Genomic DNA, 25,390 nt, shown 5'->3' with positions numbered 1-25,390 from the left:
CACCAAACATCTCCAATTGCCATTATTCAGGATTTTTTTCCAGCTACATTTCTTCTTTAAAGATTATGGTTCCATTATTCTTTTATGTATTAATAATGCTTTGGACGATTTTAAACTCAATTTTACTAGTTTCAGCAATATCCCTAGTTGTTTTCATTGCTTGATGCAGGCTAATATATTATTATTCCGTTATACTGTTATTTCTATTATACTGGCATAATCATATAGTGACTGTTGCTTCAGAATGTAAGTCCCCAGTAAATAAAACAATACTACCTATATCCAGGTATGGTAAAAGGTTGGTGGTGGATCAGAGAGCCTGAGGAACTTGCAGCAATTTTATCTGCTCTTCATCCCCGTGGTATCAGAGAAAAGGTCCTTCGCAAAAACCTTACCAAACACATGGAGTTCCTGACTGAGTGTTGCACACAACCCATTACAGGTGAGCTGTCTTTAAAAAGATCATATCCAGTTATGTGCATATTTTCTGCTGTTTGCTGTTTCTACAAATACATGTTTTAGCAGCTTTGCTGAAAATAAGTAACTGTGGACAACTTGGTCATCCAGGGTTTTTTTTAATTTTTTTTTTATATGAAACCCTGTCCAATTACACAAGGGCATGCTTTTATGTTTGAGGTAGCCTGGAAAAATCCATTACTTCTCTTTGCATTATTTTGGTAAAATCTGTTTTTCTGTTTTTTTAAACACATGACTAAGTGATATCAAATGCCAAATATCAAAATATCAAATCACCCTGGAAAGAATTGAACCTGGGTCTAATGGCTGGATGAAGAGACAAGACACAAGAACACTTTGGTGTGAACCTGAGAGCCTAAGATCAAGGAGGAGCCTAAATTACTAAAGGAGGGCCTCAGGGAAGAGCCGGCTGCTCAGTATATGAGGACTTACATGTATAGCCTACAGGGGAACGCTGCATTTGATCTAAAGGGGAAAAGTCTATGTATATAATACATACAACTGCAATCATATCCATGTATTATTTTGTACTTGAAGAGTATAGTCACAAAGCCACTATTACTTGTAGCATACATTATTATGATTGATCACTGTTAGTAATAGTCTTTGGTAAGCGTTTTTGTTTGTTTAATTATTTTCAGATGAGAAAATAACTGAAGAAATGTAGGTGGAATATCATTGTATGAATGTTTTTTTGTTAGGGATCAAAAGATTGACAGCTTATGAGAAGATGCCCAATTACTGAACTATGGAGAATGATTGTAATTAGAAAGAGAATAGTCAATATATCGCCCTAAGACCATGCTGATTAGAAATTAAGTTTTAAACTCAGCCCAGCTGGCAAGGGTTGAACTCCCTAACACAAAAGAAACAGAGTCTGTACCAATAAAAACATTTTTTTAGATTCTGGAGAGGTTTTAGATTCTTGGCTTGCTGCCAAGAACCATCTCCATAGGATTTGAAGATTTTTAGGCAGGCACACATCAATGAAATTGCTGGCAGTGCCAGAGGCCACCAGATGAAGTGTGCTTGAATGAAGGACCTCAACTGGAGAAGACTTATGGCTCTGGAGAGGACTGGGCTTTTACCAATGACTCGAGGCAAGTGGATCTGTGAGTGGAAGTGAACACTTTTTTACCACAGTAAAGGCAACACTTCTTTCACATGTGCCAATTCCTCTCAGCCTGGTAGGTTCACATACATCCCAACTGCATTATCTCCTTTGATAAAGTGAAAAGGCAAAGTACAGGACTTAACTCTGAGGGGAAGAGCTGAAACACTGTGTTCCATTTATCTTGCATTGAGTTGGTTATCCAGCTAAATCGAGATGTCAAGCAATGTGTTCAAGCAGCTAAATTGAGGTGTCAAACCCCTTTTGTTCAAGCACCTCTCTGTTACACTTGAACTGGCCAAGGTGTTTGCAGCCTCTTCTGTAAAAGGTAGGTAGATGATGCACAAGTGGGCCCGCATCCCTGTGGATCAAGATAGTGCTTTTCCAAAGAGGAGAAAAATGATGGCATTGATCAGTGTAAAGGAAAAGTTGATGCCTGTACCTCAAAACCCAAGAAACATTGGGTTAGTGAAACCTTTCTGAATTCCCATTGAACTATTGAAAAAAGAAAGATGGAAACAAAGATCCCATCGACAGAAAGAAAAAATGTCAATTATAATTGATTGTAGTAACAACTGAAATAATGACTGTATATATGTGAGATTGTTTTTTGTTTTCTGATTTTTTAAGTAGGTTTTCTTGGCAGTGGTTAATGCTGTAAGAATAACAGGTGTCTTGGTTAGCGATGTTAAGTTTAAACACATTGCAGAGTAAGCAGAATAATGTGGAAGGATGTTGCAATTCTATAGTGCTTTGTTTTTCAGGAGTGTTGAACAGATGAATATTTTATCGTCTGGTTTATACTGTGTGCATATTGCATTGCTTTTGTTTATGTTACCCAATTTATCCACTGGTGGTGTGAGTCCTATGAATTGGTGTTATTAGTTTTGTAGGATATGTTCTCTAATATCTGTGGCCAAAACTAATCACTGGGTATGATTGCATCTTTGCATTGTTACATTTATATATGTTTGCAATATAAGACTTTAGCATATGTTCGGCTTCAAACAAGGGGTGGTCTAATGTAATTCAAATTGATTTTAGACCATGTGATACTTTCGAGTTGTAGGAATACAGGGAAATTAATATTCTACAGTTTGTTTCCCAGTTAAATATGCATTGGAAGCAATACTTTTAGAACAAGAACATTATAGAAGTAATGGGTAAAAATTGTTTAGTGTATTGCTAATAGCTGGGAGGAGCTTTGTAATATCAGTCAGTAATAACTTGTGTGATGTGTAGATAATTTGAATCCTATCAAATTATTTCTCAAAACCAAATTTAGTGTGGGAAGTGGAAATTTTCAGCTCACTATGTTCAATGCTTTTTAGTTGTGTGATGTATAGTGCAATTTGAAAAGTCTGAGTAAGTTAGTAGTTGATTACTTGCCTTTTATAAAGGCTGTTTAATTTGGGTAGATGAGTAAAGGAATGACGATTTCAAATGTAGCTGAAGTCTTTTGAGTGATAAGAGGCAATCTAGATCTACACAATGTGAAAGAGATTTTGGAGAAACCTCAAAATGGCACTGCACTCCCATTTATTTTGGCTGTTTAAGTGCCCTTCCAAAACTGAAAACAATACACTAAAACAGAAACACATCTGTCCTGAACTCACAACCTTCACCCCATCAATTTCAGGGTTACACTGTGTGTTTAATACATGACTCATCTTGGCTATACTCTGGTTACGGCAGTTACTGAAAGTGTAAATACATAAGTAGACTAATTTTGATGGGGAATCAATTAAATAGCTGTCCTAAAATAGTCCAGATTTTTTATAAAATTAATCAGGCAACCTGCTATGGCCATATGTTTAAAGGTGTTATTTGTCTCTTTGGGTTCTGTTTATTCAAAGCATTTGTCTGTTCTTCAGTTAATTTTGGAAAATAGATATTGATATTATCTTCTGTCTCTGGTTCCTCATGTATAAGTATTATGTATTGTTTTATGTATTGTTCGATTCCTCTGGAGTTTGCTTTTTTTTTCTCCTGAGTTTTTGATGATTTAGAATCCTATTATTTCTTTATTTTGTTGAATTCAGTTTGCTTGGAATGTTCCATTATATTCAAAATCCATTAGAACTAAGTAATGTGTTACTGCCATTGATGTGTGTATGTAAAGCTGATCAGAACCATAATTATAGGGAATATCCAAATCATAGTGACAATGGATTGTCTTGCTAATATGATGGTAAAAAAATCACACATTATTTTTTTACTTCTGAGAAAAGATGAAATTCTAGAATTGTTAACCTGATATTACTGATATGAAAATAGTCATAACAAATTATTTTAAGTTGGAAGAGTTTGATCCCACATTTCTACATCATCCATTCCCCCCCGTCAGATCCCGTCTTTCATCTGAAGTTGGAGGATGACAAACTTTTGCAGGAGGTGGTGAACCAGCCATGGGTGGAGCAGAAGCGTGCTATGCAGATTGACATTAGCATCTTGGAGATGGTAGAGGATCTGGAGCAAAGAGTGGTGGGAGCTGATCTGCAGCTTAAGGTGAGGCATAAATGGGTATTAGAAAAAAGGCAGAGAAAAACACATTTCCGCTTGTTGCTGGCAGCCAGCATTTCTCCAGGAGGCCCAATGGTGAGTCTAAGTTTGAAAGTTGAATGTAGAGTTTTTGACCTATAGATTATTACCAACCCCATTTGATTGGCATCATTAAATCAATATGCTCTTGGTACAGTGGGGTGCTGATACTGAGCAGCAGTAGGAGCTGTGTGCTTATAGCTCACTGCATTTAATATCCACACTTTATATTCAAAGATGGCTCCCCTGATTGGACCAAGCGACACTGATGGTGCCGCCGAATCATCATCTGCAGGATTTCAGGTATGGAAATATTGATGTCTAGCAATGCTAGGCTTTAACGAATCTGACAAATATTATACTGCCTTAACAATTATAAAGAAAACACTAAAATATTTTTGTTCGCTCCCCATGAAAAACTAACCAATCTTTTGTTGATTGAGCCCCTCTCCTACTGCCCCAGTTCTAACCTCCCACAGTGCTTAGACACCAGAAACATTCTCTAAAATCTTTCTGTTTCTCTATATGACTAAGGCTATATTATTCATTCTTTTTTTTTTTTCGTAAGTAGAAAAAAACTTCAAATTGTATCTTATGCTTGCTGAGATTTCTCTTTTGTCTAAACCAGGGGTGCAGCTTTTCATTCCAAGAGCGAGCAAGACCAAATTCTACCTTTTTTAAATTCTATGATTTTCACTTTCAGGTGTTCCCTTGATTGGTTGGAATGAAAACCTGCACCCACACTAGTTTTTTGTGGAAAAGATTGGACCCCACTGGTCTAAACCCTTTGCTGTTCCTATTTTTTGTTTAGGTTTTCACTGCTCCAGAGCCTGATTCCACCAGGGAAGACCTGCAATATTATGAACATGAGGTGGACCCCAAAGAAGACTGGATGGTGAGGAGCAAAAAAGAGTGGTGGGACCTCTTGCGTGTACCCACCAACCCACTGGATCTGGCTGTGATGCGCCTCACCAACCTGGAGAGAAATATTGAGCGACGCTACCTTAAGGGGCCACTGTGGAATCTAGCTGAGGTTATGCGCTTAGCTCCTCTCACATCCACACCTGGAGAAGAGGAGATTGCAATGGACACCATCAGGTTAGTTACAAATAACAGCATAGAATGTTTAGTTTTTGTGTTTTTTAGTCCCATTTTCTTTTAAAAACCAGACTCAAACAATTGTTTGACTATTTTACAACATAATTGACTTATTACATTTTCCTGTTTCATTAACATCTGTATTTATTTATTTTTAATGAAATTAGCTGTTTACAAATTGTAATTAAAAAAGCTCGGTGGCCTGATCAAGCCAAAATGTTCAGATTCATTGCTATTGAATTTCTATTCTGTCTAAATATGTTTCACATATTTTACTACTCCCTTAGTGCTTGCCCTTTCATTTAAAAAAAATGATCATGTTCGATAATACATGTTTTATTAGTTCCACTTCCCAAGTAAAATCTTTTCATTTTAATCGTTAATGCATTTTAAGATTAGAGGTCCCAAACTGTTTTCTGTGAGAGCCACATCATTTTTTATTTTCTTTAATGGGGGCAGGTCGATCTGTAACAGAAAATTAGTGACTACAAGTATTATCCTGAAGACTTTGTGATTTTTATTTATTGTGCCTCTGAATGCTAGATTAGTTTATAATTTTGTTATGCACTGTACAGACAAATGAGCATTACTTTTTTTTTTTTAAAGATATAAAGCCTATTAAAAGAGTATTATTACTATCATAATGAACATTTTTCATATTTATTGCTATTGGAATCAAAACATGTATGTACACATGGTTAGTCAGAAATCTAACAAATAATTAGGCTAGGTTAATAACTAGAGATCGACCGATGGTTAAGTTTACCGATAGCGATAGCTAGGCTGGATAGTACTTTGAAAATAACTGATTAATCAAGGATCGTTTTTAAAATGGATACTGGATAAAACCAAACATAACATTCCATGTAAAATAGTACTGAACTTTATTGCAAACATAAAATCATGTAAATGTGCTAAAGGAAATAAAATAAATAAATGCATTAATAAATATAATTACATAATTAATAAATTATAAATAATTAATATAACATAGAGCTCCCTGTGCAGCACGCCATTTCACGTGTAAAAACAAACAGGACATGATGGTGTCAGTGATTTGCCTCTAGGGGTCGCTCTCGCAATAACAGCGGACTGTAAGCTGGTATGGATTTTTGCAGATAGTTTCAGCAATTATCAGTGCCTTGACCTTTATTATTAACTAAGGAAATTTTAGATTGAAAGCCTGTTTTACTATTTAATAATACTACCTGTGTGCAATATTACCTGCAATACGTGCAATACCACCTGCAATACGTACTTTCCCTCATCTGTATTTATACATTGTGTTGTGTATATACTTGTATATTATAGTATGTCTTATTCGTCTATTCTTTTATATATTTGCATTTATTTCTATTTTTTTCATGCTGCTGTAACATAGAAATTTCCCCACTGTGGGACGAATAAAGGTTTATCTTATCTTATCTTAACCTTATTAAGGAAATACAGATATGATATGAGCAAAACCTATTTAACAATTAATTTTTTTTAATACGTCTCTGGCATTGTTCAAAGGGTCATTCTAAATGTGGTTGCGAACCATATTTGGCCCGCAGGCCATACTGTGGACCCCTGGTGTAGAGATTCTCAGAATTCTCTGAAGACATTTCTGATTTAATATACAGGATCCTCATATGGCATTTATATGTATATTGAATAGTAATCATACAGATTTTGTATGTAAAGTTAGAGGGGAAAAAAAAAACTCATTTTACTAGAACAGATTGTTTTTTAAGAATGCTGGGGCAGGAATTCACATTAACTGAAGTTAAATTATATAAAATTCTGCCTCTTTGTAGCATGGAGAATGAGATCACGCCCAGATTGAGGACTTGGAGGCAAGCCCTGGACCGCTGCCGAAGTGCATCCCAGCTCTCCCTGTGTCTGTTACAGCTAGAAAAAGCCATTGCTTGGGAGAAATCTATCATCAAACTGGTAAGATTATAACCCAGGCATTTATAATTTTTGTGAGACACATGCATGGACACATGCAATACTGTAAAACCAGCCAAAGGTGTTCTTCACTAGTTGCATATTTATTTATTTATTTATTTATTTATTTATTTTTTTGTAATGTAGTTCATCCCAGAGCAGTTTTATTGTCCTGTTAGTTGGTGAAGTTGGTTCCAGTTAGTCACAGTCATAATGGAATTTCATGGCTTACAGCTGTGGCCAAGTTTTGAGAATGACACAAATATAAATTTTCACAAAGTCTGCTCTTTCAGAGTTTTTAGATCTTTTTGTCAGGTGTTACTATGGTATACTGAAGTATAATTATAAGCATTTAATAAGTGTTAATGGCTTTTATTGACAGTTAAGTTTATGCAAAGCGTCAATAGTTGCAGTGTTAACCCCTATTTTTCCAGACCTTTACAGTTTGCCCTGGCATGCTGTCAATCAACATCTGGGCAACATCCTGACTGATGGCAGCCCAATCTTGCATAATCAAGGTCTGGGGTTTTTTTGGCCATGAACCAAATATTTGTTCCCTGGGCCACTTAGTTATTACTTTTGCCTAAGGTGCTCCAACATGCTGGAAGGGCATTGATCATCACCAAACTGCTCTTGGATTTTGGGAACAGTTGCATCTTAGGCAAAACTGAGAGTGAGCCCACTCCCTTCCCTTGGCTGAAAAACAACCCCACACATGAATTGTCTTAGGATGCTTTCCCATTGGCATGGCACACCTTTTTTTTCTCCGGACAAGCTTTTTCCCCAGATTCCCCAAAAACAATGGGAAAGAGGATTTATCTAAGAAAATTACTTTACCTCAGTCCTCAGCAGTCCAATCCCTGAACCTTTTGCCAAATACCAGTCTGTCCCTGAAGTTTTGTTCCTGGAGAGAAGTGACTTCTTTGCTGCCCTTCTTGTCACTAGGCCGTCCTCCAAAAGGCTTTTCCTCACTGTGCATGCAGATACTCTTACACCTGCCTGCTGCTTTTCCTGAGCAAACTCTACACTGGCGGTGCCCAGATCCCACACATGAATCAACTTTAGGAGAATGGTCCTGGTGCTTGCTGGATTTTTGTCAGGTGCCTTAAATTTTTCTTCACAACAATTGAACCTCTCTCCTTGATGTTTTTGATAATTCACTAGAAGGTTGATTTAGGTGCAATCTAACTGCTACTAAATTACTAGCAGCAATGATAACTGCACCTGTTCCAGGCAACCATGGAAGAGGAAGAGATCTTAAGCCTTGTCTTCATCAACACTCTAACCTCTGTTAACGAGACAATCACTGACTTCATATCAGCTGGTCCTTCTGTGGGAGGGCTGAAATGCAGTGGAAATGTTTTTTTGGGGGATTAAGTTCATTTTCATGTCAAAGAGGGAACTTACAATTGATCTGCTTACGCTTCATAAGTGAAGGTATTTGCAAATTGCCATCATAAAAACTGACTTTGTGAAAATGTATATTTGTGTCATTCTCAAAAAATTTTGGCCATGGTTGTAGAAGTATGATCTTCGGTTAACAAGACAATAACCCGAAGCATACATTCAAGCTTTGTAAGCGTCATTTAAAGAGCAAACGGTGTTCTGCATCATGGTTTGGCCTGACCAGTCCTATTGAACTGCCCCAGGATGACCTGGATCTCAAGGCCAAAAAAAGGAATGTCCAACTAGTGAAGAACACTTTTGGCAAGTTTTTTTCTAGAGGCACGGGCAAAGTAACTGTTCGGATGCCAAGAGTGTGTAAAGCTGTTATTGCATATAAACAAAAGGAACTTGCGTGTGTCTCTCAAAATATGATAAAAGACTAGCTGTTTCTGAACTTTTGACAGGTACAGGTTAGAATGTTTTCAAAGAATCATTTAAAAACTGGTGTGGGTGAATTGATTTGTTGTGCCTGAACCCAATAATGTCAGGTCAAGATCAAACTATTGTATATGATTGATACACAATTTGTCTGTAGAAATATTTGCACATACATACATACATACATACATACATACATGGAGCTTGTGTGTCTACAGACCTGCCAGGTGTGTCATAAGGGTGATAACGATGCGAGTCTACTGCTTTGTGATGGCTGTGATCGTGGATGGCACATGTTCTGCCTCAGACCAAAGGTCACTCAGGTGCCAGAAGGGGACTGGTTCTGTCCCACCTGCAATTCTATGGTAATGTTGCATGAAATACAAACCCTTGCAAACTAAAAGCAAGCAAAACTTTTTTTTTTTACATTTCAAAATTCTTTTTTTAAATATTAATTATTTTTATTTGCATGGTTTCTCAGGAAACTGTTGAAGATTCTCAAAGGAAACTATCCGCACGACAGAGAGAAAAGGCACGGAAACGGCGCCCTGTTACTGTTGGAGAAAGCTCAAATGAGGAGCCACGACCTAAGCAGAATATGACTACACGGCAAAAATATGGTTCCGTCCCTTCCGGCTTCTCGCCCTCCAAACGCAGACGGATGGCTACGCGAAACCAGCCTGACCTTGCGTACTGCGAGTGAGTTAGAGATTAAACTGTTCGGCATTATTATTCATTTTTTGGAAAACGTATAATTCATTGTATTCTATTCAGGTATAAACATGGCGTAATAATAGCTCATTTTAACATCTTATTAATCATATAATTGTAAATGTATTCATCATCTTCTTGTGTTTCTCAGGATTATTCTGATGGAGATGGAGGCCCATGCTGATGCTTGGCCCTTCTTAGAGCCAGTCAACCCCCGACTTGTGCCTGGATACCGCCGAATCATTAAGAACCCAATGGATTTTTTAACAATGCGGGAAAGGCTTCTACAAGGAGGGTAAGATTACTTGTGGCTGTGTATGTAAAGTTAAAATGAGTCTGTGTCTCTTTTGTTCCACAAATTTAGATTGAGATGAACAATGATCATTTAAAATATTATTTGATGATTATTTATTTATTTGCTTTAATTGTGTTCAGTGAAATTCTGTTCATACAACTAACCAGGTTACTTTTGTGAGCCATCATGTTTTCCAGGTGGTTAATATAGATCTTATTTTTAATGCAGCTATTGTACTTGTGAGGAGTTTGCTGCAGACGCTCAGCTGGTCTTTAACAACTGTGAGCTCTTTAATGAAGACACATCAGAGGTGGGCGTGGCCGGACACTCCATGAGGCGCTTTTTTGAGAGCCGCTGGGCAGAATTCTATTCACCCAGTGAAAAGTAGGCTTGCCAGTAGGATGCTTTTACGGAAATAATATTTAATAAACTGCCCAACCCAAATCACTCCTCAAAAAAAAAAAAAAAAGAAAAAAAAAAGAAAAAAATTATAATTTGTTAGCAAAACTTATTTTGAGGACTTATATACACTTGTTTGATGTTGTTCTGTTCATTTTGTGCCCTCCTGTTATTTTTATATATTGTTGCTTGGGGGCATAGCAGGAAAATGTAATTATTAATTTCAGGTCTTTTAAAGAGAAAGAAAACATAGGAACTGGGGCTTACATATAGCACACTGCAGGTATATGTACATTCAATGATGCTGTAAAACTACAAAGAAAATAATACTGTGTATTTAAAAAAAAATAATTTGTGGCCATTACAATTAAAAACCACTGGGCTGCGCCATGGTTGAAAATTGCCTAATCAAACACCACTTCCTCATTTACACTTATACCTCACCTGGTTTATTTGGAAATGATGAAGGACTTTTGTCTAAAATGTCCTGGATCTTTGGAAATATTGTGTACTATACTTAATATATACTACACCTTATTTTATTATATTTTTTACTACTATGTTTATAGCAACACTGCAGTTATTTCTTAGGTTATCATATGCTCGGTCATGAAGCTGAAGTGTAATTAAGTGACAGGATCCCATTAGTCAAGAAGGGTTCATAATTTGGTTTACCAATTTAAATAACAGCAAATAATAAATGTGTAATGAAATCAGAATCAGCAGAATCTGAACCTGATTTTGTGACCCTTTGAACACAAAAAGTGAAATGTTTGCAGTAACCACCAGTTTGTAAATGTTGCTGCTTGCCTGCTTCAAATGTAGAGCTGTATCAGACATACAGCCCATTGGCTGAGACAAGCCTGTTTAATGTCCTAATCTGGCCCAGTCCAACAATTTATATTCTGTGTAAATTTAAATTAAGTTGAGATCATAAATTATTCAAAATATGGGGCCTCGTTTATTAACTGTGTGCATAGTTTTGTGTGTAAACCTTGTATGCACAAACTTCTGTATTTCTAAGATTTGCTCGAGGCTAAGAATGAGTACGTATATTTACAGACACTACTGACCATGCATAAGCAAGAACCCTCAGCTATAGAAAAGTAAACTGATTATGCATAGCATCTCTATAACATGCTATTTATCATAGCAGCATAATTGTGAGAATAATAAGACCTCATTGTTAACAAAAGCCATACAGATTATTCAGATTAAATGTAATGGAAGATCATTCATCTAAAGACTTTTGGGATTATGCCTTGTTTGTCAGTTTGGCTCGTGTTGATTTGCAGATGGAACACCACTGGACACTGGAAAATCTTGCGTGATTTTATTATTTTAAATATTAAAAATCCTATTGTAAATGAACCTACAATTTTTTTTAAACTTTCAGATTCTGCTTAATCTGCTCTATTTGCCAGTATATCTGTGTTCGTCATCTGTCAGATAATCCAACTAGTCAGTGAACATTCTAAACATTTGAACCACATATGTATATTTAATGCATAACTATATGCGAATGTACATGCTTCTTTAAATATCAATGACATTAAAGCAAACATGAACATTGCTGTTAAAAAGGATAACAAAGACCTGCACCATTAGAAGAAAACATGGGTTTAAAAACTTTAATTTTATCTTTTCTGTAGATACTTTACCCATTCATTTATTCACTGTACTTAAAATTGATCAAAAAGTTCAAAACAATAGGCATTTCAACCACATACCAGATGTTAAACAATTTCAGGAAATGGACAATATGTAGGTAATTTCTGTTTGGACATTCAGTCGGATCCACATCATCAATAAGTATCCATACACTTTTTCGTTGTTACATTACCATTTTCTTATGGTTTGAAGCATATTTGCATCATGAAACAAAGTAAGGGTTTATGCTTAAGCAGAGCAGAAGTGCGCACATATATACAGACAGACTCGAATGCAGTCCTCTAATGGTCCAGCTGTGTGTTTCATTGTGACAAATGCTGATGAAATGCCAATACATAACTGTATTTTATTATTCCATTATTGTAATGGAAGCTTTTATATATAATCATGAATCTTTATTTGATTTTTTTTTTCCTCTTTATATATTGGGTAGTTTTTTCCATCTGATTGTTTCCATGTTCAGTACCAATAGAGAATGATCACTTTGTGATCTTGAAGCCCATACGCTTGCCCCAGATATGTCATGTTTGTGTGCCATTTTTGTCAAATTGGGCACATATGTAACATTTTGTTATATCGTTTTATCTTAATGCTGATACAGGGATTCATAAACAACTCCATAAGGTGCTTATGCCAACTGTTTCACACGAAAAAAACATTCCAGTGCATTAGTCTATGCACTACAACGGGCTACTATGGGCTAAAGGGTTTCTAAAAGTGTTGCAGTATTAGCCACATAGATTTTATTTGTTAAAGGATGTTTTTCCATCCTCCTTTTATTTTTTCCCCTTAAAGCCCACCTCCTGCATCTGTGGTTACTGTTTCCCAGTTTACGGGGAGAACACTTAAGTGCATGTACCTCAATGCAGAACATGCAAGCCTGGCCCATACCTCATGCTTCAGACTAATTAAGCAGTCGAATGATAAATAATGAAATTGTTTTACAGTTTTACCACTGAATTGTTGACACAATTTTTGCCAGGCGTTGAAAGATTGATTGTTTTTATGACCACCACTTTCTTCCATCAGAAAGGCTCACATGGCCTGCAAAATCACATTTAATAGCTAAGATTTTAAATTGATTTGACACTTTTCCAGCCATATTGGATGTACAGCAATGCAACAATAATAAAGTATTAACAAGCCAAATATTAAAACGGACTAATAATGTATCTCGGCACACACCATCAAAAGGAGAAGATTTAGCATAGAAAATCGAATGAATTGGAAAACTGTAATTAGCATATTTCCCCAACAAGGCTACAAGCAGAAAAAGGAAGAGAATGGCAGCATGGACTTTTTATATTCCACTAAATGGGCCCATGACCACAAGGTTGATGTCTTTCGATAATGCTAAATTTGCATATGTACTTGGCACTAAAATGTTAAAACCCCAGTAGTTAAAAAAACAAAAAACAAAAAAAAAAACAATAATGGTGGTCCACAGCAAAATGAAATAATAGTATTAATAAAACTAAAAACAGAGTTTAACTTCAAATTATCTAGCTAAAATTTTAGGGTAATTTACATAAACATTAGGGCCCAAAAGCCCGGATAAATTGGGGAGGGTTGCGTTAGGAAGGGCATCCAGCGTAAAACATGTGCCAAATCAAACGTGCGGAGGATCCGCTGTGGCGACCCCTAACGGGAGAAGCCGAAAAGAAAAGTAGTTACATAAACATTAGGGAAAATGTTAGTAAAAATATTTTTCTATACTATTATCTTTTTGTGTCACATTCGCATTTTTCTAAAATCTGACAAATCCCAAACCTCTTACTTCTAGTTATATTTAATAACTAATATGTTGTATGTATCTTCATTTCAATTCATTCTGAACAATTATAGCCTTCAGCTTTTCACAGGTATGCAGGTATAATGGAGGTCACCTATGATCTCATACGTGTACTCCTACCCCACATTTTCAACCAGGCCAGTCTATTACACAGCTCCCTCACACTCCCTAAATGACCACATGTTCACATATAAGCAAGCATAAAAGTATAAACCAGGCCTAAGGTGTTAGCTAACTTAACTTCCATGCTAATAACTCAGAAAAGAACCAGACAGGATGGGTTGATATAACGAACATCATCAAACTGGCAATATGGCGCTTCCCTTGAACTTCAATAAATCAATTTTTAAATTAAACTATTGCAGTGTAAAATACACTGATATTTCCACTGTACATGTTTCCACTCATCTTAAAGTATTTGTATGTTTTCTTTCACTTTAACATATTTTAAAAACTAAGCATTATATCAGTTCTTGGACCTCTGTCTAACTGCAAGCAAATTGAGCGTTCTGCTTCACTATACCTTACAGGATGCCGCATTGTGTGCTCTCACATCTAAATTATTTTTTCAGTCTATATTACTGAATATGTTTATACTTGAGAGAAAAAAAAATCTGTCAATAGCTGGGATTATTGAATAGCAATAGCCTATATGGAACGTGTCTGGACAACATTGTATAGCAGTCGAGAAGATTCATGGAATAGCCAGTATCGACATGGACCATTTTGTTCTTGAGAGAATTTTCAATGAACTAATCCCTCACCGAGAAACACGGGAAGCTTTAGCTTGATATTTAGACAGTTTTGCCTTTGTGTCTGTCTGTGACTAGCTAATATACTAGACTGGCTGGTCATTGTTGTAAGAAGGTCAATTTAAAAGTTATGCTTATACATTTGGAATAAAAAAAAAAAAAAAAAAAAGTATAGATATGTTGAGTAATACATGTTCTTTACTAAAATAAGCAGGTTCTTGGGTTTTCAGAAAAGACAATAAAATATCTTGGTTAGTTTATTTCAACATAAATCAGAATAGAGAGATCTAAATGAAATCTGAACTGTACCTCATGACATTTGTGTGACTGAAAATTCTCATCACTGTTACTGGAGTATTGTTTTATTTAATGGCCAACGTTTAATGAATGCTAGGCTTTGTTCATGTGGGGAAAACTTCGTGTTGTACTTTTGTTTCTTAAAGACCTCAAATTATAGGATGCAAGGAAATGTTAGATGCAATATTCCTTTTATAACTTTGCAGAAGGTTTTTATGTTACATTGAAGTAGAAAGTAGAACACTGAGCTTGTACTGTATATACGTATGTTTTCCTCAGTGGGAAAACAGGATATTGTGAGAATAGAAATAACTATGATAACAAAATGTAGTTTTTACACTGAAATTGTCCAGGGTAATATAACATATTTCACTCTGTATATCTATCTGTTTATGGAGACACACAAGGGGCATTTTCCCTAAAAGAGCTGGATGTTATAAGGTAATATAGTGCTAAACCATAAACCCAGATGTGGTGTTAGTGAATTTTAAATAATGTACAGTTTTTGTGACTTTTTTCCCTTCTATATTTTTACAGAAATATCGTTTTTAAAATGCATTAAGTTATCATGTTGTTTTAAAGTGATATACCGTGCATCTGTAGAATGTACTGCAAGCAGAAATAAAATCAGTAGCGATACTTATTTGACGTTACCTCACTCTGTGTTTATCCTTTTTTGCTATGCATGTGAAAAGATTTCACTCAATGTGACTGTGATCTACTCTATTATTATTATTTATTATTATTTATTTTTTTTGGTGGTACATTTTGCATTTACATGTATGGCATTTGGCAGACGCCCTCATCCAGAGCGACTAACAACTGAGCATGGGAGGGTAAAGGGCCTTGCTCAGGGGCCCAGCAGCAGCAGCAGCTCAGTGATGGTAGGATTTTAACCTGTGACCCTCCAGATGTTCTGCTCAGCTCCAAATGAATGTTACCACTGCTTATTCATTAATACCCAACAGTTATTTGCTACTCTACACTGACCATACCTCCATGAATATCTCATCACATCATTTTATATGTTGAGCATAGTGAATATTCTACATATACACAAGAATGTGAGAATTACATTTTGGGCAAAACTATAGATACCTGAATATTGCCTATATGATTTTCGAATACCACATTCCAATGTTAGTGTCTCACAAAAGTGAGTACACCCCTCACATTTCAGCAATAGTTTTAGTAGATCTTCTCAAGGGACAATGTTATAGAAATGAAACTGATATATTTTTAGAGTGCAGCTTGTAGAGCAGTAAAAAAAAAAATACTGTCCTCTGAAAATAACTCAACTTACAGCCATTATTATAAAAATGGCAACAAAAAAAAACAAAACAAAAGTGAGTACACCCGAAGTGAACATGTCAAAACTGTGTCCAAAATGTCAATATTTTGTGTGTGCACCATTAATATTTACCACTGACTTAATCCTCCTGGGCATAGAATTCACCAGAGCTGCACAGGTTGTTTCTGGGATCCTATTCAACTCAATAATGACATCACAGAGCTGCAAGATGTTAGACACATGGTGCTACTCCACTTTCCACTCTAGGTTGCCCCACAGGTGCTCAATAGGGTTCAGGTCTGTAGACATACTTGGCAGCTCAATCGCCTTCAGCTTCCTCAGCAAGGCAGTTGTCATCTTTGCAGTGTGTGGAGTCGTTATTATGTTGGAAAACTGCCATTCGGCCCAGTTTCTGAAGGGTGGGCGTCATGTTCTGCTTCAGAATGTCAAAGTACATATTGGAATCTATGTTTCTCCTTAATGAACCGCAGCTCCTCAGTACAAGCAGCACTTGAAACCACCACCATACTTGACTGTAGGCAAGGCAGAATTTTCTTGGCTCCCCTCAGCAGGGCATCAACACACATGCTGAACATCATCTGAGCCAAACAAGTTTATCTTGTTCTCAACAGACAACAGGACATGGTTCCAGTAATCCATGCTCTTGGACAGATTGTCTTCAGCAAACTGTTTGCTTTCCTTTGAGCCAGCTTCAGAAGAGGCTTCCTTCTGGGACGATGGCCATGAAACCCGACTTGTTGCAGTGTGCAGCGTATGATCTAAACACTGACAAGCGGACCTTCAGCTTCTGCAACTTCTAAAGCAATGCTGGCAGCACTCGTGTCTGTTTTTTGAAACAGCAGCTTCTGCATCTGACACACAGCACAAAGACTCATCTTATTTAATGGACCATTATGAGGCCTGTTTCTGAGTGGAAGCCGTCTTGGAAATGACGTCTGTATGATCCTGGCCACTGTACTGCAACTCAGTTTCAGCGTGTTACCGTTCTTCTTATAGCCTCGGTCATCTTTGTGTAGAGCAACAATTATTTGCAGTGAGGTGCCATGTTGCACATCCAGTGGTCAGTATGAGAGAATTGTACTCAAAGCACCACTTTTTAACTGCTCAAATACAAGATACACAATTTGTATGATCCTGTCATCAGACAAAAAACATGAACATGATGAATAGGACATGTGGCTTTTGCTTAGTTACACGCCATACAGCAGTTATCACTTAGGGTGTACTCACTTGTTGCCAGCTATTTGATAATATGGCTGTATGTTGTTTTTTTTAGAGGACAGTAAATCTGTACTGCAATATAAGCTGCATATTGATTATTAAAATATATCCCAGTTTCTTTTTCTTTTCTTTTTTTTTATTAATTTAATTTGTTAGCACTTTTAACAATGGACAGTGTCCCAAAGCATCTTTAGATTATAAATATACATTTTAAATGTATAAATTAGTCCCTGTAAATGTTTCCCTAATGAGCAAGCCCATGCCCACAGTATAAAGGCAAAACACACTGAGACAGTATGAGGAAGAATCTTGAGGAAGAATCTTGAGGAAGACATTCGTGTCTAAGCAAATGTGCACTAAGGCCAAGTAACCCATGCCCTCTGCTGCACTTTCCCAAGAAATATTTAGGCTTCTAAACCAAAGTCAGCACATCAATAAGTGTCTTATAGGTCCTTAAAAAACAGCATGGAGTTTTACCTTAAGACCTAATTTTATACTGCTTTAAAAACAATTCCTTTATTTCCATCCTTTTTGGTTAATTATTTGACTAATGGAACAACCAAGAATATATAATCTTAATAAAAAAATAATAATAATTGTTAGGATTTTGCTTGGATCAGTATAGATTTTGCACAGTAGATGGAGATATTCTGTGTTTTTGTTACATCCCTGTAAACATTCTTTATTGTTAACCTTTAAAAAAAATTTTTTTACCTCTAGTAAGTCTATTTTCTGGAGAAAAAAAAATTCTATCCTTTGCTGTCTGTCTTTTGACATTTGGAATATTTTAGGATTTTTGCCTTTTTGTGATTTTTTGTGCTTTTTGCCTGGTTACTTGTTTCGGCTTACGATTCATCTGAGATTCTTCTGGATTTATTTTTGGAAGACCTTTCTGAAGTAAAGATTACTAGTATAGAAACCATAACCCAGCGTTTATTCTTATTATCATTTTTCACATCATCCTATGCTCCATACCCCACATAATGTCAGAGCAGAAATCAGATCCCTATGACAATGCAACTGTTTAGGATTGTGAAGTCTTTTCTATTAAATAAAGATGCAAGCAAACATAATCTTGAAGACGAACAGATTTATTAAAGTTGCATGTGCATACACAGGTGTTGTCCCTTCAAGGATCATTCTGCAAATGCAGCAAAACATTCTTTTTAACAATATATTCTTTTAAAATCAGTGTACGTTGTACAGTAAAATAAATATCAAAGATAATATAGATGATATAGTGAAATAAGACTTCAGTTGTGGTCAGTTTTTTCATTCTGTTTGGCCCTCACAGCTGCCTGCGTGATAGTCGACAGTGATGAACGGGATACACTGGCTGTCTCTAATATCTCAATGTCCTTACAGGTGAGACAAGACACCAGCTTTTGCCTCGAGGCACTTGGAGTGAAAAAGAATTCATGAGCCATGCCAGCTAACACGGCACCCAACACTGGCCCAATCCAGTATACCTTACATATGAAAGAAATTATATATATATATATATATATATATATATATATATATATATATATATTTAGAAACTATAAAGTTTTTATGAATTTAGGTCCACTAAATGTACAATAATTAACAATATATTGACAAGATAACTTACCCAATGGTGTTCCCAGTATCCAACTATAATTGCAGGTCCAAGAGACCTAGCAGGGTTCATGCTGCCTCCAGAAATCCTACCCTATGCCCACATAAATACATCTTCATACAAACACATTGAGAGAATAATGGATGTTATAGAGTAAAAATGTATGAACTTATAAAACAAAGATTCTAATTGTTATCTAAAGCAATTAAATGTGGAAATGTTTAAACTTTGTGTTGCCCTCATTTATTCTATTATTGTGTTTACAACTGTCAGTCTTGTAATACTGCATTAATGTTGCCATGGCTGCTGTAAATATGAACAAATACTTACTGCAGTAAAAATCCCCGCACTGAGAGCGCAGCCAATAGCTAGGTTGCCAGGTTCAACTTCCTCTCTCTTGCGTTGATCCTCCACTGAGAAGATGGTAAAGACCAATTGGAAGGTGACAAGTACCTCCATCCCCAGAGCCTGTCCTGCGTTTCCCTCCATTGGTACCTATGTTTTTTTTGTGTTTTTTTTTGGACAGCAATTTCAATATCCTAGCCTGTTAACACATTTCCAACATTTTCCTAACGGCCTAATTAGGAACCTTCTAGAAAATTACATTCTGAAAAATAATCTTTCCAAAATGTCTGTCTAAAAGAAGCTTTATTTCAGCTCACAATGCATACAGTTCTAAGATTTGTGATAAAAAGCCAGATTTAACTAGATCAGGTAACACAGTATGTCAGAGTTAAAAGAAAAAAAAGGATCAGATGAATGTCTTATGCTTTGAAATTTGATGACTAGTCAAGTAGAATTAAAGCTGAAAATGCCCATTCATGAACTTACTATATGTTTAATAGATTACTATATTTTTACAGTAATAAAGGCTAAATGATATTTATAGTACTCTTACATTTTTCCCCACACATACCACCAACTCCAGAATTCCTGGCACTTTAAAAGAAGTGGTCAACAAAGCCCTAATATATCAAAGTTTAATGGCCTTGAAAATTATTTTTGTTTTTAATTATATAACATTAGATTGGTTTGAAATACAGTAGTGTATGTTGTAAATGTATTATGTCTAGTATGTTATAATGATTAATAATTCTGGAAACAGCTAATTTATAAATGCAAAAAAATATAACCCAATTGCAAAATACGTCCGATGCTGTGTAAAATGTAAATCAAAACAATGCAATGATTTACAAATCTCATAAGCCTATATTTTATTCATAATAGAACATAGAAACATATCCAATCTTCAAACTGCAAACCATTTTAAAGTTTAAAAATCAGGCCATTTGGATTTAATTGCTGCATCTCCAAAAGGTTGGGACAAGGTCAGGTTTACCACTGTGTAGATCCCCCTTCTTTTAACAACATATTTACATATATATCTGGGAACTGAGGAGACCATTTGCTGGAGCTTTGGGAGGGGAATTTTGTCCCATCTGTATCTGATATAGGATTCTAGCTGTTCAACATTCTTGGGTCATTTTTTTTTTTGTCATAATTTTTTGTTTTTTTTCAATGCACAGTGTTTCCAAATGATGTTAGACAGGACAGTTCAGCACCCTACACAAGTATGAACCTATGCTTTAGTAATAGATGCAGTATGTCTTGTAACATTGTCTTGATGAAATATGCAATGCCTTCTCTAAAAAAAAACATCTGGATGGAAGCATATGTTGCTTTAAAACCTGTGTATACCTTTCAGCATTGATGGTGGTATTAATGCACCTTAATACAATCAGAGATGCATGCTTTTAAACTAAACTGGATGGTTCCTGTCCTCTCTGGCATCCATGGTTTAAAAAAAAAAACAGTTTTCCACATTGATTAAGTCCATTTTAAATGATGAGATGATCCAATGAGAAGACGATAGTGTTTCTGGATTATGTTTATAAATGGCTTCTTCTTTGCATGATGCATTTGTGAATGACACAGAAAGCTGTGTCCAAAGACAATAACTTTTTAAAGTGTTTCTGAACCCATGCAGTGATTTCATTACAAAATCATACCTCTTTTAATGCAGTCCGAAAGACCCCAACCATCACAAGCATCCAATATTGATTTTTGCCCTTGCTCATATATTTCTCCAGATTCTTGGAATCTTCTGATGATAAATTGTAGATGATGTGATATTATTTAATGTGGAGGAAAATTCTTTTTAATTGTTCTTTACTTCTGAGAGATTCTGCCTCTCCAAAATACACTTTTTATACCCAATCATGTTACTGATCTGTTGCCAATTAACCTTATAAGTTGCAAAATGTTTCTCCAACTCTTTCTTTTTAGTAACAATTATTTTTAGCCTTTGTCGCCCGCTTTTAACATTTTATGTTTTTTATTGTGAAAAAGTATGGGTTTATGAGATTTGCTAATCATTGTATTCGGTTTTTAATTTACATTTCACACAGCGTCCCACAGCATTTTGGAATTGGGTTTGTAATATTAAAGAGGGACTAAATCTGGAATGGGATGGTCACAAATCACACAAATTTTGATTTAGAGGTGCTTATTCTTGTGTAAAATAAACATTAACACTACTAGTAAAGGAAGAGATCTGGTTTAGGTTTTTGTGTGTGTGTGTGTGTTTCACCTGCAGGAAATTAGTTAGGCAATATATATATATATAAAAAAAACATATTAGAATTTTACTTGGTAAATATAATTGAAGCTACATGTCTATGATTATTTTTTGCTTTATATCACAAAAACCTTTAAATCCATTACCTTGTTGACATAGACATTAGCTGTAGATTTTAGGGGTAGAACCAAGTAGAGAATCCCAGCTCCCACAGTGGCTCCTAAACACTGGGCAAACACATAGACCGTGGCCTTTAAAGCATCCAGCTTCCGTGTAGCTAATAAGGCCAAAGTTAAAGCTGGGTTGACCTAAAGCCATGATGGAATGATTAGTGAAAACGGCCGAACACTCTTACTTAGTGTCACTAAAAAATAATAGGTAAAAATATTTCAAAATTCTCACCTGAGCTCCTGAGATCTTGCTAAAGCAATGTCCTAGACTAACTGCTGCCATACCTGCTGCCAGAGCTGGGTACAAAGGTCCAGAGGAGACATCCTCAGGCCCTGATATTGAAGATCCCAATACAACTGATACAAAGATCAGAGAGCCGATCATCTCTGCCAATATTCCCCGCCAAAATTTGGGATTTCTCACTTCCTAATTCAGTATTAGAGTGGCGGAGAGAGTAAAGTAAAATAAAAAAGAGGGGGGAAGGGGGGGGGGGGTGTACAACCCTGATATTAGTAATAATAATAATAATAATAATAATAATAATAATAATAATAATAATAATAATAATAATAATAAGCAATAATTTATTTTAGATAATAGATAAAGGATTGGATATGAAAGTGCTTTACATAAATATCTAATATAATTAAATACAGTTTTGTAAAAAATTTTTTCAAATTTATGTTTAATTAAAATGCATTATAGTGTGCAGTTTGGTGCTGTGTACTCTACAAACTTTTCTTTGCTTGGTGGATAAGCAGTGTGCAGAAATGAGGGTCATGTGGCCTGATTTCATTCCTTGAAAGACACTGTCTTATGTACTGACTAACTGGAGTACTGATCAGGTGATTAAATAATCTGTATATGCAGCAGTATATGTAGTACTATAGTTTCAATTAACAATATCTGAACTGATTTATCTGAATTGTAAATTTTTCTGCTATAATTTAGATGCTGTATATATCTGGCAGCATGCAATAGTGACATAACTACTCCATGTCTAAGTAAAGTGGCATTACATGTTATTTCTCATTTTTGTTCTACCGCATGTACTAAAAACCTAAAACTATACTGATGAATTTTTCATAGACAGTAAGAGTCTATCAAGTCATTTGATTTTCACGTGTAAAACTTTCCAAATAAAAACTGAAGAGGGAGCGATCTATCGATAAACATGCATACTCTTCACAGTGGTGATATGCCAGAAATAAAGTAATTATGTATTAAATGACTTACATTAACAAAAGCAGAAATATTACTGAATTATGCAAGTCGGAATATATACAGACCAATATTTTGCAACTGAAAAGTTTTTGTTTTTTTTTACTTTGAAAGATGAATTAAAAACTAGAGAAAAAAGAAAGATAACTTATTAACTTAAAAGATGGCTACATTTATCTCATTTGACAGATTTTTTTATTTTTTACATTTCTTGGACACAAAATAAACATAGTTGTGAGCTCAATATTTCCAATATTTAATTAAATATCAACACTGATTGTCATGCAATATGTATAAAAATGGCAGCATTTTTTTTTATATATATATATATATATATATATATATATATATATATTCTTACATAAGGTAAAAAATATTATTTTTCTTAACATGGCATAATAGTATTAGACATTAAGTGCCTTATTTTTAATTGCATCAAACAGCAAAACATTTATTTCAAATTTAGTTGGCTTAGTTAGTCCTTTGTGCTAAAATTGCCCTTACCTCCTGTATAGTCATGCTGCTCCCAGGGTTTGTTTACCTGTCTCTGTATGTGGGCAGATACAGATGAAGTGTGTTAGCAAAAAAAAAAAAAATTGGCTCATCCTTAAGTCTGTCTGAATGCATAGGCCACACCCCATTTCTATCAGTGCCAACACACTCTCGCCATTTCTACATCTAGAACCATTACCATCAAACATCAAACAAGCATAAAGTGATGGGTTAATGTAGCATTTAACTTGTACAAGCAAAAAAAAATAAAGCTTCAATAAAGTAATTGATTAAAACTAAAATGTGTGTAAAATGTGTATATAGATGATACCTATTAAATGTGTGAAAAAAATAAAAATATGAGTGTGCTATAATTGAATTATAGTGAACTGATTAGAGCACATTCTACTGAGACTCCTATTTGCATAGCACAAATACACTCCACCCTCTCTTCCCTTTCATCATTCCACTTGTATGGTCCTGTCATTACTGCCATGGAGACAGCCTCTTTGGACTGATTTGGTTGCTATGACGGCTTTTGTAAGGCTTTGGTGCTGAAAGGCTTAGTTTAGTCAGATTTTATAGACAGGATACATTACACATACTCAATCTTCAACTTAGTGTACCATAAACTAAATTGCTATTGCTCAAATCTATCTATCTATCTATCTATCTATCTATCTATCTATCTATCTATCTATCTATCTATCTATCTATCTATCTATCTATCTATCTATCTATCTATCTAATCATTTGGTTACACGAAACACATCATATACAGTGAGGAAAATAAGTATTTGAACACCCTGCTATTTTGCAAGTTCTCCCACTTAGAAATCATGGAGGGGTCTGAAATTGTCATCGTAGGTGCATGTCCACTGTGAGAGACATAATCTAAAAAAAAAAAATTCAGAAATCACAGTATATGATTTTTAAACTATTTATTTGTATGATACAGCTGCAAATAAGTATTTGAACACCTGTCTATCAGCTAGAATTCTGACCCTCAAAGACCTGTTAGTCTGCCTTTAAAATGTCCACCTCCACTACATTTATTATCCTAAATTAGATGCACCTGTTTGAGGTCGTTAGATACATAAAGACACCTGTCCACCCCATACAATCAGTAAGAATCCAACTACTAACATGGCCAAAACCAAAGAGCTGTCCAAAGACACAAGAGACAAAATTGTACACCTCCACAAGGCTGGAAAGGGCTACGGGGAAATTGCCAAGCAGCTTGGTGAAAAAAAGTCCACTGTTGGAGCAATCATTAGAAAATGGAAGAAGCTAAACATGACTGTCAATCTCCCTCGGACTGGGGCTCCATGCAAGATCTCACCTCGTGGGGTCTCATTGATCCTAAGGAAGGTGAGAAATCAGCCCAGAACTACACGGGAGGAGCTGGTCTATGACCTGAAAAGAGCTGGGACCACCGTTTCCAAGGTTACTGTTGGTAATACACTAAGACGTCATGGTTTAAAATCATGCATAGCAGGGAAGGTTCCCCTGCTTAAACCAGCACATGTCCAGGCATGTCTTAAGTTTGCCAATGACTATTTGGATGATCCAGAGGAGTCATGGGAGAAAGTCATGTGGTCAGATGAGACCAAAATAGAACTTTTGGGTCAGAATTCCACTAAACGTGTTTGGAGGAAGAAGAATGATGAGTACCATCCCAAGAACACCATCCCTACTGTGAAGCATGGGGGTGGTAGCATCATGTTTTGGGGGTGTTTTTCTGCAAATGGGACAGGGCGACTGCACTGTATTAAGGAGAGGATGACCGGGGCCATGTATTGCGAGATTTTGGGGAACAACCTCCTTCCCTCTGTTTGAAGATTGAAGATTGAAGATGGGTTGAGGCTGGGTCTTCCAACATGACAATGACCCGA

The 25,390-nt window shown here is 35.8% G+C and overlaps 2 protein-coding genes across 2 annotated transcripts in view; one reads left to right on the top strand and one right to left on the bottom strand.

Moving 5' to 3' along the window:
• Nucleotides 1-15,553, top strand: part of baz2a (bromodomain adjacent to zinc finger domain, 2A) — a 36,691-nt gene extending 21,138 nt beyond the window's left edge. The window contains exons 21-30 of the mRNA XM_083521597.1: nt 287-442; nt 3,936-4,096; nt 4,367-4,432; nt 4,941-5,227; nt 7,027-7,162; nt 9,202-9,348; nt 9,465-9,682; nt 9,846-9,989; nt 10,218-13,607; nt 13,757-15,553. Of these exons, the coding sequence (XP_083377723.1) occupies nt 287-442; nt 3,936-4,096; nt 4,367-4,432; nt 4,941-5,227; nt 7,027-7,162; nt 9,202-9,348; nt 9,465-9,682; nt 9,846-9,989; nt 10,218-10,377 (1,475 nt within the window). The 3' untranslated portion in view covers nt 10,378-13,607; nt 13,757-15,553. The remainder of the gene's footprint in view (nt 1-286; nt 443-3,935; nt 4,097-4,366; nt 4,433-4,940; nt 5,228-7,026; nt 7,163-9,201; nt 9,349-9,464; nt 9,683-9,845; nt 9,990-10,217; nt 13,608-13,756) is intronic.
• Nucleotides 15,554-18,639: 3,086 nt separating this feature from the next.
• Nucleotides 18,640-23,552, bottom strand: LOC310741942 (aquaporin-4). The gene is made up of 6 exons (XM_083570359.1): nt 23,508-23,552; nt 22,014-22,208; nt 21,758-21,919; nt 19,364-19,528; nt 19,046-19,126; nt 18,640-18,902 (listed from the first exon to the last, which is right to left on the bottom strand). The coding sequence occupies exons 1-6, from the start codon at nt 23,520-23,522 to the stop codon at nt 18,687-18,689; spliced, it is 834 nt and encodes a 277-aa protein (XP_083426485.1). The 5' UTR covers nt 23,523-23,552; the 3' UTR covers nt 18,640-18,686.
• Nucleotides 23,553-25,390: the final 1,838 nt, after the last annotated feature.

This window comes from Silurus aristotelis (assembly GCF_946808225.1).
Source record: "Silurus aristotelis genome assembly, chromosome: 19".
Lineage (NCBI taxonomy): Eukaryota > Metazoa > Chordata > Actinopteri > Siluriformes > Siluridae > Silurus > Silurus aristotelis.
Note: the sequence above shows the minus strand (reverse complement) of the source record. Positions and strands in the feature narration are given on the sequence as shown.